The sequence below is a fragment of the Oncorhynchus tshawytscha genome, linkage group LG06 (assembly GCF_018296145.1).
Source record: "Oncorhynchus tshawytscha isolate Ot180627B linkage group LG06, Otsh_v2.0, whole genome shotgun sequence".
NCBI classification, from domain to species: Eukaryota; Metazoa; Chordata; class Actinopteri; order Salmoniformes; family Salmonidae; genus Oncorhynchus; species Oncorhynchus tshawytscha.
The window spans coordinates 54,720,041-54,731,590 of NC_056434.1; the positions used below are offsets into that span (position 1 = coordinate 54,720,041).

Sequence of the window (11,550 nt, forward strand, 5' to 3'; positions counted from 1 at the left end):
ATAAACATTGGGTTGTTAATGAAATGCATAAGGTCCTTTTTTCATGTATCTTCGTAGAATTTTGACCAATTTTGAGTCAAACAAAATCGTGTGTTCTCTACTCCGACAATTAATCCACAGATAAAAGGGGGGACTTAGTTTGTTTCGAGTAATCTCTTCTCCTTCAGTCGTCTTCTTCTGTGGACTTTATAGGGCGTTTGGCAACCAACTTTAAGGTGCATTACCACCACCAACTAGGCTGGAGCGTGGAGCTCAATTCAGCTTTCAATCAACCATGTGGGTATGTGCTTCTAAAAACGTATGAGGATATTGCAGAGGCGGGATTTGCAACACGTCAAGCATCTAAAATAGAACCAAGTTCTAACTTGGTTCTGTAGTACCAAGTTCAATTTTAGAACCAAGTTCTATTTTCGTGCCTGGCTATGCAGAAGCTCGTTAACGTGCGTGAGCAATTTGGATTAAATTATTGAATAACATGTATGTGTACATTTATTTTGCAACACTCATGAACGTAATGCATGTTATGCCAAATCCTGACTCTGCCATCAGCATGACGCAACAGGAACTGTTAGACCAGGCAATGTTTTGCCACTGTGTTTGCCATTGTCCTCTGTTGGTGATCGCGTGCCCACTGGAGCTGGTTCCTCTCTTTTTTAGCTGATAGGAGTGGAACCCGATGTGGTCGTCTGCTGCATTAACCCATCCGTGACAAGGTTGTACTGCACCGTTATTTGCTTGTTTGTGGCACACCTGTTAGCTTACACAAATCTTGCCATTCTCATTCGGCCTCTCATTAACAAGCTGAATTCGCCTACAGGACTGCAGCTGACCGGATGTTTTTTGTTTGTCGCACCATTCTCTGAAAACCCTAGACACTAAATGGCACACTATTCCCTATACAGTGCACTACTTTTGACTAGGGCCCATTTAGGGTGCCACCTGTGATGCACTCTGTTGTGTGACAAGATCGGTCTATTACTGAAGAGGGTGTGTGTGCTTGTGTGGGGATGGCCCTGGCCAACACTGAGAGCAGTTTCACTTTACGGAGGGTGCACTCCATTGCATAGTTTACTGTGGTGCAGGTCCTCTTCAGACCGGATTGCTTTTTCTACTGAGACCACCACAACCAAACATAAGCCTGATTGTCTCAACACATAAACAGATATTACCATACACACGCACACATGTAGGATATACACAAACATGTAGTACACACACACACACACACACACACACAGGTAGGATACACGCCAGCACACACACACTTGCACTTACACACACACACGCATTCACACACACAAGAACAGATTTAAATGAGAGTCAGAATGGAGAGAAAGACATGCAGCTTTTCACGAACCGTGTCTTTAGAGTGGCCCATTAGGAAGAAATAGGGTGAGCTTAGCATATCACCTTTCATGCACATGGAGAGGTTGGAAGGTACCATTCTAAGGGAAGTGGAGTAAAAGCCTATACCAATCATTAGAGTTAAAGCAAAGGGGTTAAAAATACATTTTCACTCGTGTTATTTCACAAAGGACAGTTTGATAAGCAGAAAGCATCATCAGAAGCTTCTCAGATGTTGTTTCAATGTCGGGTTATGGAAGCAGATTGAATTAGCTAAAGCTTTTGTTGTGTCAGTTAAGGTGTCTTTCAGGTTCCACAGAGCAGTAGCAGTAAGAGTAGGTAACATTTCAGGTATTATCTGCTGTTTATAGCACACATCATGGTTGTAACATTTGCGGTGGTCTGCATTAGTGTGTGTGAGAGGGAAGCCATGATTACACCTTGCATTAAATGTGGTTGTCACCATCCTTCAGGATGATCCGATCGAGATTAGTTGCGTATACACATGTGTACAAATGTGTATCTTATTTGTCCACTGAGTCTGCATTTTAACCAGATACACTGGTCCCTCCTGAATGCAAATTATTTCTACCTGCCTTGGACCTCCCCTTATGACACAAGCTGTGAATATATATCAACAAAAAACAGCACACTTTTATGTTCAATAATTTTATCATTATAGCATACTTTTGTTATCCAACATTTTAAGACTGGCCCGATAACCTCGACCTGTCCACAGTTGTACAAATTAATATTCAATATTTAATATTCAAATGAATACTCATCCCTAAAAAAACTCACCAAACACACCAGCTGAGTATCTGAATGTGTTTACAAAATCTAATTAATGCACAATACATTAAAAAAAAAATCACACTTAGGCCCTAATGCACACAGTAAAAACAAAAAGTAGGCTACAGCGCATCTCCGAATGTCACAACACATTTATCCAAACAGGTCTGAACAGGGGTGATCTTTACGCATGGATGTTTACGTACACTGCCTTTATAGGATTGTCATCTTGTATTGTAAATAACCTTTGACATTGCTATCTTGTGACGTTGAAGTTGTCTTCACCTCTATTTTAATGCCACGCCAAACAAAGTTAGATAACGCTTATAAAAATAAATATATTTATATATATAAATATAAATATATTTATGAACAGATATCGTCCTGAATGACAGAAAAATGTTTCTCCCATTCCAACAGCCAACGCCAGTGCAAAATCAAATAACTGAATACATTGTACATAAAAGCCAATGACTGTAATGGTGGGAACCTGATAACCTGACAGTCCTACCACCAGCCTACTGTTTATTCTGGACAGTGCTTTGGAGGATGAAGATACTAAGGGTAAGCTGCTTAGCGTTTCATATACTTTTTTTGGTCATGTCAATTAGTCAAATTCAGTTTCTATGTCAGATATGAAAATAATAGTGTCTTTTCTTTCGAAATGTTATAAAAGTCCACTCTGGCTAGAGCTAAAGGCAGGCTACAGGAGGAAAATTAGGATTACACATTATACCTTGACATACACTTGTAATGCACTGCTCTCTCTGCTGCGACTCCATCATAGTATGTCCCATGCATACCTAATACATTTGTAGTTCAGTTTAAATTCTGTAATGCTAGTAGCTATATTAGACTAATAACCCTCGATGAGTGAAAGAAAGTGAATAATCACTAATCAATGATTTGGAGGAAAACAAACCACAGACCTTCTTTAGGAAGTCAATTTTTTTCCCCTTTGGTAAAACTGTTTAGGCTTATACTTAATTAGAATCTGATGCCTGTAATATAATGCAATCGTTTTCAATTTTATTTCATTGTATTATATTCTGTGAATATTTGAGCATTTTCCAGACAAATCTCTAGCAATAAGGTGTGTATAGTGTATAGTTTTCTGTAAGCATAAGCGAGGCCACTGTCCAATTTAATTTAAAAAATGTAGAGGGTGGAAACTGTGACGTTGGCCTAATGTATTTGCTTTCGTTGTCAGGATTTGTTTACACTTCAAGGTTATCTGTACAAGATGTGTCTTCGACTACCTCCAGAGGTGGTCATGATCTAATCACAATCAGTTCAAAATGCATCTTTTGATTATCTACACCTGTTGAAAAATGTGGGCAGAATCAGAATGTGGACAAGATCAAGACAACAGACGCATGTTAGAACCAGGTATAAACGGAGGCTAGAGTTAGAAGAGAGAGAGAGAAACAGAGAGAGAGAGAGAGAAGGAGAGAGAGAGAGAGAGAGAGAGAGAGAGAGAGAGAGAGAGAGAGAGAGAGAGAGAGAGAGAGAGAGAGAGAGAGAGAGAGAGAGAGAGAGGAGAGAGAGAGAGAGAGAGAGAGAGAGAAGAGAGAGAGAGAGAGAGAGAGAGAGAGAGAGAAAGAGAAACAGAGAGAGGAATGATCGATGATGAAATTAGACCCAACCAAATCATTACAAAACGAAAAGATAATTACTTGACACATTGGAGAGAATGAACAAAATAACAGAGAAAACTAGAATGCTTTTTGGCCCTAAACAGGGAGCAGACAGCAATAGAATACCTGACCACTGTGACTGACCCAAAATTAAGGAAAGCTTTGACTACGTACAGACTCCGTGAGCATAGCCTTGCTATTGAGAGAGGACGCCGTAAGCAGACATGGCTCTCAGGAGAAGACAGGCTATGTGCACACTGCTCACAAAATGAGGTGGAAACTGCACTTCCTCATCTCCTGCCAAATCTATGACTATATTAGAGACACATGTGTGACTCATTTGAGGAAACTAGACATATGTCGCTCTCACAGGAGAGCCATGGAGATCGCAATTTCTAACACAGCTTTTTTTTAAAGATATCACAAAGTAGAACTGAAAAGGTGTTGCTCTTCACTTTCTGGATGAGTTTTGAAATCGGTGGAATGCACGGTGGAGTTAGAGTATGATAGCTAAGGAGATGGAGGAAATTCTGCCTTTTGATTGCAAATATGCAGACAGAGTCGAAAAAAGAACACACAGAAAGCTATTCCATAACACCTGCCTCCGGATTACATCTTCAAACTAAGGCAACAATGGCATCCGTGACAGAGAGGGAGAAGCATCCATCCATTTAAGATAGTCTATCTAGCTACATTTTCAGATATTACACACTTCTAGTTTAGTCAGAAAGTTGTTTTCATTTCAAGTTAAAGCGTACTGTTCAATAGCTAGCCAACGTTAGCTGGCTCGCTTGCTAGCTAACGTTACATGTGTGATCTGTGTACTAATGTTTTTTCTTATCTCAGAGTCATTTGCATTGCTAGTTATAGCCTAATGTTAGCTAGCTAGCTAACATTGAACCTGGTTGGTTAGCTACCTACAGATTCATGCAGGGTAGTAATATTATGAGTTGGGATTATGGTTCATTGTTTAGCAAGCTAGCTATATGTCTAAACAAAGACTCCACTATGCAAGTAACCCTTTCAATAGAATGTTCATGTTGTCACTGTGACAGCTGTCAATAGACATAGCTGGTAAATTCACTCTGGCTATCTACTCCGATTTCAGAGCACTAACTGACGAATTTACGGACGCTCAATTGTTGCCAGCAGCACAGTTGCGGTAGCCAACGTTCTGGATAACATAAAAACAGCCTAACCAGCTCTATCGGGCGAGTAAAACGGTCAGAGTGAGCTGTTCTCTCATTTGTCTGGAAGTAGCTTGCAAGCTAGCCAACGTTAGCCAGTTAGCTTGGGTGCTTGACTGCTGTTGTTAGGTCAGAATGCTTGAATCAACCCTACCTCCTGCAGGGACTAGGGCCTGGGATTAAAATAAATACAATATAAATATAGGGCAAAACACAAGAGAGACCTAAGACAACAACATAGCAAGGCAGCAACAAATGACAACACAGCATGTTAGCAACACAACATGACAACCTTGACCTGTTCATTGTGATTACCATTATTTGACCGTGCTGGTCATTTATGAACATTTGAACATCTTGGCCATGTTCTGTTATAATCTCCACCTGGCACAGCCAGAAGAGGACTGGCCACCCCTCATAGCCTGGTTCCTCTTTAGGTTTCGGCCTTTCTATGGAGGTTTTCCTAGCCACCGTGCTTCTACACCTGCATTTCTTGCTGTTTGGGGTTTTAGGCAATGTTTCTGTACAGCACTTTGATATATCAGCTGATGTAAGAAGGGCTATATAAATGAATTTGATTTGAACATGGTAGCAGCACAAAACATGGTACAAACGTTATTGGGCACAGACAACAGCACTAAGGGCAAGAGGTAGTTAGTAGACCTGGCCAAAGGCCCTCAGAGATACACCAATATTCCTTAGCTGGCCCACAAGAATGGAATGGTCTACCGTATCAAAAGCTTTGGCCAGGTCAATAAAAATAACAGGACAATATTGCTTAGAATCAAGGGCAATGGTGACATCATTGAGGACCTTTAAGGTTGCAGTAGACAACAATACATCACACAAAGCAGCCACAACTGCTCAGAGTCTTTTAATGAAGAGATTGAGATAAAACTGTCCAGTTTGAGTGTTTGTCGCAGCTCGTTCCAGTCGTTAGCTGCAGCCAACTGAAAAGACGTGTGACTCAGGGATGTGTGTGCTTTGGGAACCTTTAACAGAATGTAACTGGCAAAACGTGGAGGATGAGGGCTGCAGTAGATATCTCAGATAGGGGGGAGTGAGGCCTAAAAGGGTTTTATAAATAAGCATCAACCAATGGGTCAAGTTTAAGGTGCTCCTTTAGCACCTTGGACTCAGTAACTGCCTGCAGGGAGAAACCTTGTAGCGTGGCAGGGGAAAAAGAGGGAGGAGCGTCGGGGCTAGTCGCATTAGAAGGGGTGGTAGATGAGGAAATGTTGGACTGGCAAGGAGGCATGGCTGAGTGAAATAGGTATCCTGACTTAATGAAGTGGTGATTAAAAGCTCAGCCGTGTGCTTCTTGTCAGTAACAAACATCAACATTAAGGGACATGGGCAGCTGTGAGGAGGAGGGTCTATTCTCCAGGTCTTTAAATGTTTTCCAGAACTTCTTGGGGTTAGACCCACAGAGAGAGACCAACTCTTTAAAGAAACTAACTTTGGTCTTCCGGATAGCCTGAGTGCACTTATTTCTCATTTGGCTGAATGATAGCCAGTCTGCTTGAGTATGCGTGTGCCGAGCCTTTCGCCTAAGGCAATTCTTAAGATGGTGTGAACGATACTGAATGGGTGTAGACAAAGAAGAGCTCTCCAGTAGGTGTACCAAAACATTCAAGGCCATCTTCTCAAAAGTGAGGTTACAAGTTTATCAACTTCCAAAGCAGAATTACCTTCCCATTGTTCCTCATCTGTAGTGTATGACATACCATTTTCTATCTCTGAGTCTCTACTTTTATACAATGTAAAAGCACCATTTCAAATGTTGCTACCTCAGACAGAATCGAGCCGGTAGGACACATATTTCCCTCAGATTGCACAGACTCAAAGAATTCAAAAACAAATCCAATTCTGTTAAACTCCCTATTGGGTGAAATACCACAGTGTGCCAGAGCACCAACCAGTGAAGAACAAACACGATTGTAAATACAACCCATATTTATGTTTATTTATTTTCCCTTTTTACTTTAACTATTTGCACATCGTTACCACACTGTATTTAGCCATAATATCACATTTGAAATGTCTCTATTCCTTTGGAACTTTTGTGAGTGTAATGTTTACTGTTCATTATTTAATGTATATTTCACTTTTGTTTATTATCTATTTCACTTGGTTAGGCAATGTGAACATATGTTTCCCATGCCAATAAAGCACTTTGAATTTTACTGAAACACAGACAGAGACAGAGACAGAGACAGAGACAGAGACAGAGAGAGAGAGATAGAGAGAGAGCCATGATGGGAAACAAGAGAGAACATTTTTAAAAACTAGCACAAGAGAGAGATTGTCAACCAAAAAGAGATTGAGAAAGAAAGATATAATCATAGAGAGAGAAAAAATGATAAAGCGAGAGAGGGAAAGAGAGAGAAAAAAAATTAAGATGGGGGTTTATTTGGGGGGAGACCCACCATACTCAGGCACTTGTCCCGTGCCTCTCTTTAGCAACAGTCTCACCCGCCTGCACCCCGCCTTGATCAACTCAATGGCCCGGGCATGAGTCATGTCCCGGGTACTGTCACCATTTATCTCAATGATTTGATCCCCCACCTGAGAGAGAGAAATAGCGAGAGGGATAGTGAGAGGAAAGAAACAAAGCCATAAAAAAGAGAGTAAAGATGGGACAGGATGAACAGAGACTTGTCAAATTATATGAAGTACCGCATTGCTATTGGGCTGGAAAAGAATGTTGCTGTGTTGCAGTCAGGACAGGAAGTGATGTCCCTCACCCTCATTCTGCCATTGTGGATGGCTGGCCCATCCTCTGCAAGCCGCAAAACAAACAGATCCATCTTGTACTCCCGTCCCCCACGGATACTGAAGCCAAAACCCTTCACACTTTTCTCCAGCTCTACCGTGAAGTAGTCAAAGTCCTGTGCACAGCACACAACCAAAAAGCAGCATTCATTAAAAAATATAGCCAATACAGTCAACTTATACCTGTCTGTAGTCTGGGATGTGTAGTTTTACATGCTGTCTGTAATATGGGATTCTGGGGTATGTTGTCTTACCTGTGGTGTCCAGTAGAGGATTCTGGGATGTACAGACTTACCTGTGGTCTGAAGTCTGGGGGAAACTGCTCTAAACGCAACTGTCTGTCCACTAAGTATTTTCTGTAATAGGGATTCTCGGATATGTAGTCTCAACTGTGATGTTTAGTAGGGGGATTCTAGGATGTGCAGTCTTATCTGTGGTCTGAAGTCCAGGGGGAACTGCACCAATGAAAGCTGTGCATATTTTGACTGTTTGTACTAGGGAATTCTGGGGTATGTAGTCGTACATATGGTGTGTACTGTAGTAATGCCTTCTGGGATGTGCAGTCTTACCTGTGGTCTGAAGTCAGGTGGAAACTGTGCAAGAGGGAACTGTGCAGAGAGTGTTGTTGAGTGTTGTCTGTAGTCGATGAGGGGAGGAGGGTGACGATAATCCAGTGTGGGCGGCTGCCGGTAATCAGCCACCGGAGGATGCCGGTAGTCGACGGGGTGCTGCCGGTAGTCGGTGAACGGAGGCTGGCGGATATCCGGTTTCACGTCCTGCCTGGCTTTCACCTCTGACCTGTAGACACCAGACAAATATGAGGTTGAGAAAGAGTGTGCGTATTCCCTATATAATGCAAGTGCATACACAAACACACAAGAACCCTTCATGGTGGCAGCTCTCTCTGGGTGTGACAGAGAACATAAAGCCCTCCGGTTGGGCGCCATGTATTAAACACACACATCCGTAAATGTATACAAACATCCACAATCTTAGCATACGTTCACCTACCCTGCACACATACAACCCAAGTGCACGCTCTCACTAATTGGAAAAGCATGCACACAGGCAGGCTCACGCACGTCTCACACACAAACACACACACACACACACACAAATGCAATGTAATATCTCTGTCATTCCCAAACGGCACAGGAAAAGCATCCTCTTAACTGTAGTCGTAATGACTGACACTGACAGACAGCGTCACGCATTCCTCCATCCTAACAGGAGACGATTGTGGACTACAGGAAAAGGAGGACCGAGCACGTCCCCATTTTCACTGACGGGGCTGTAGTGGAGTAGGTTGCTAGCTTCAAGTTCCTTGGCGTCCACATCACCAACAAACTGACATGGTCCAAGCACACCAAGACAGTTGTGAAGAGGGCACGACAAAACCTATTCCCCCTCAGGAGACTGAAAAGATGTGGCATGGGTCCTCAGATCCTCAAAAGGTTCTTCAGCTGCACCAGAGAGCATCCTGACGGGTTGCATCACTGCCTGGTATGGTAACTGCTCGGCCTCGCCTTGCGGTCCACTACTGAGGGTAGTGCGTCCGGCCCAATACATCACCAGGGCCAAGCTTCCTGCCATCTAGGACCTCTCTACCAGGTGGTGTCAGAGGATGGCCCTGAAAATTGTCAAAGACTCCAGCCACCGTTGTCAGACTGTCCTCTGCGCTACCGCACATAGCGGTACCAGAATCTAGGTCCAAGAGGCTTCTAAACAGCTTCTACCCACAAGCCATAAGACTCCTGACCATCTAATGAAATGGCTACCCAGACTATTTGCTTGTCACCCCCCTCTTTTACGCAGCTGCTACTGTGTTATTATCTATGCACAGTCACTTTAATAACTCTACCTACATGTACATATTACCTCGACTAACCGGTGCCCCTGGACATTGACTCTGTACCGGTACCCCGCTGTATATAGCCTTGCAATTGTTATTTTACTGCTGCTCCTTAATTGTGTGTTACTTTTACTTCATACTTTTTAAAGTATTTTCCTGCAAACTGCATTGTTGGTTATGGGCTTGTAAGTAAGCATTTCAGTGTAAGGTCCACACCTGTTCGGTGCATGTGACAAATAAAATTTGATTTGAAATACCTGCCGTCATGGAGGTAGAGCGGGGAGGGTGGCTGGGTGGCTGGGCGACCGGGCTCTGCTGGGTGCCTGCCGGGCTGGGCTGGGCGGCCGCTCCTGGGGTAGGCTGCGTGGCTGCTGCTGGTTCTTGGCCTGGCTGGTCTGGTGTTTGGCCGGGCAGAGCTAGTGGTGCTGAGCCTTCCTGGGTGGTGGTTGTCTGTCCCGGCTGGGCTGGTGCATGACCCGGCTGGGATGCTCCTTGGCTGGGCTGATTGACTATGGGGCTGTGCTGGGCCTGGGGGCTGTGTTTCTGGGTCATGGGGCTCTGCTTTTCTGAGCTGGGCCTCGAGTGGGGATCTAAGATGGAGAGATGGAGTTGTGTTTCACTATATTTGATCATTCCAATATATTGGTATCACTTCGTGGCGGAGGGATACATCTGAGATGAGGATTTACAGACTTACTCCCGTATACACCTGTGTCACGGCTGGGGTCCGCCCCTATATATAGATCCCATGGTAGCGGCACACGCTCTTTTTCATTTTCACGGCGGACGTCCATATGGTTTGAGGTACAAACTTTCTGAAGTTCGCTTGGTAAGTCACTGGTAAGTGTAATATCTTGCGTGGAAGTATACTCACTGGCTGTTTGTAACCTGGAGCAGCTGGCCACATGGCCAGCCCCTCCTCTAGAGTGCTCCACTCGCTGCGCGCGGTTGATCTGTTTCTTCCGCCCGTGGTTTGTCGTGCTTGTTTCGTTAGCTGGAGCCTACATCCCTAAGTGGTGCAGCACCTGTGGGACAAGTTCGTGAGAGTGCAGGTAAACCTGTTTGCCTCCCTGGACAATGAACACTGCCCCCTGTGGTACTCCATTTTGGAGCCACCAGGGCCTCTGGGCTTGGATGCTCTGGCTCACGATTGGCCAGGGATGGAGATTATGCATTCCCCCCTTTTCCTCTGATCCAGGCTGTGCTGGGATAGGACCAGGATGGCAGAACAAGTCTGCTTCTGGTGGCCCCATACTGGTCCAGAAAACCCTGGTTCAGCCTTCTCTTGTCACTGTTGTCTGGGACACCTTGGCACCTTCCCTGAGACTGGACCTGCTGTCTTAGGTTGGGGGAACTCTCTGGCATCTGAGGCCGCACCGCCTCAGTCTGTGGACTTGGCCACTGAACGGCACCAATGGTCCATGCTAGGACCTCAGGAGGGTGTAATGACCACCATGCAGAGCGCCAGGGCGCTGATTACAACCGCGGCATACCAGTTGCGCTGGCGGTTGTTCTGCTCTTTGTGCACTGGTATTGAGGTTGTGCCCGAGTCATGCGGGGTGCAGTATGTCCTCCATTACCTGCAGTCTCGCATGGATGAGGGCTTGGCAGCCTCTACACTGAGAGGGTATTTTGGCTGTTATATCTGCCTGTCATGCGGGGTGGATGGACAGGCAGGTTGGTCGCCATCCCTTGGTCTCCAGGTTTATGAAGGGAGTTTGTCGCATGCGTCCAACTAAGACCTGCTCAATGGCGATCTGGGGTCTATATATAGGCGACCCCAGCCTTGGCACAGGTTTATGGGAGTAAATCTGTAAATCCTCACTCTTGGATGTTTCCCTCCGCTGCGGAGGATACCAATATATTGGAGTGATCCATATAGCTCACATAACCGTGGTTACATACGTAACCTTCATTATCATGTGTGGCGTACAGCAGGTCAGCCACCAGGGGAGACTTTTAT

General features: G+C 44.4%; 1 protein-coding gene across 1 annotated transcript; it reads right to left on the bottom strand.

Annotated features, from left to right (window-relative positions):
* Positions 1 to 7,355: 7,355 nt before the first annotated feature.
* LOC121846627 (membrane-associated guanylate kinase, WW and PDZ domain-containing protein 2-like) lies at positions 7,356 to 10,952 on the bottom strand. Its single transcript, XM_042322763.1, has 5 exons — positions 10,843 to 10,952; positions 9,845 to 10,177; positions 8,305 to 8,533; positions 7,708 to 7,851; positions 7,356 to 7,528 (listed from the first exon to the last, which is right to left on the bottom strand). The coding sequence occupies exons 1-5, from the start codon at positions 10,950 to 10,952 to the stop codon at positions 7,370 to 7,372; spliced, it is 975 nt and encodes a 324-aa protein (XP_042178697.1). The 3' UTR covers positions 7,356 to 7,369.
* Between the last annotated feature and the right edge of the window lie 598 nt (positions 10,953 to 11,550).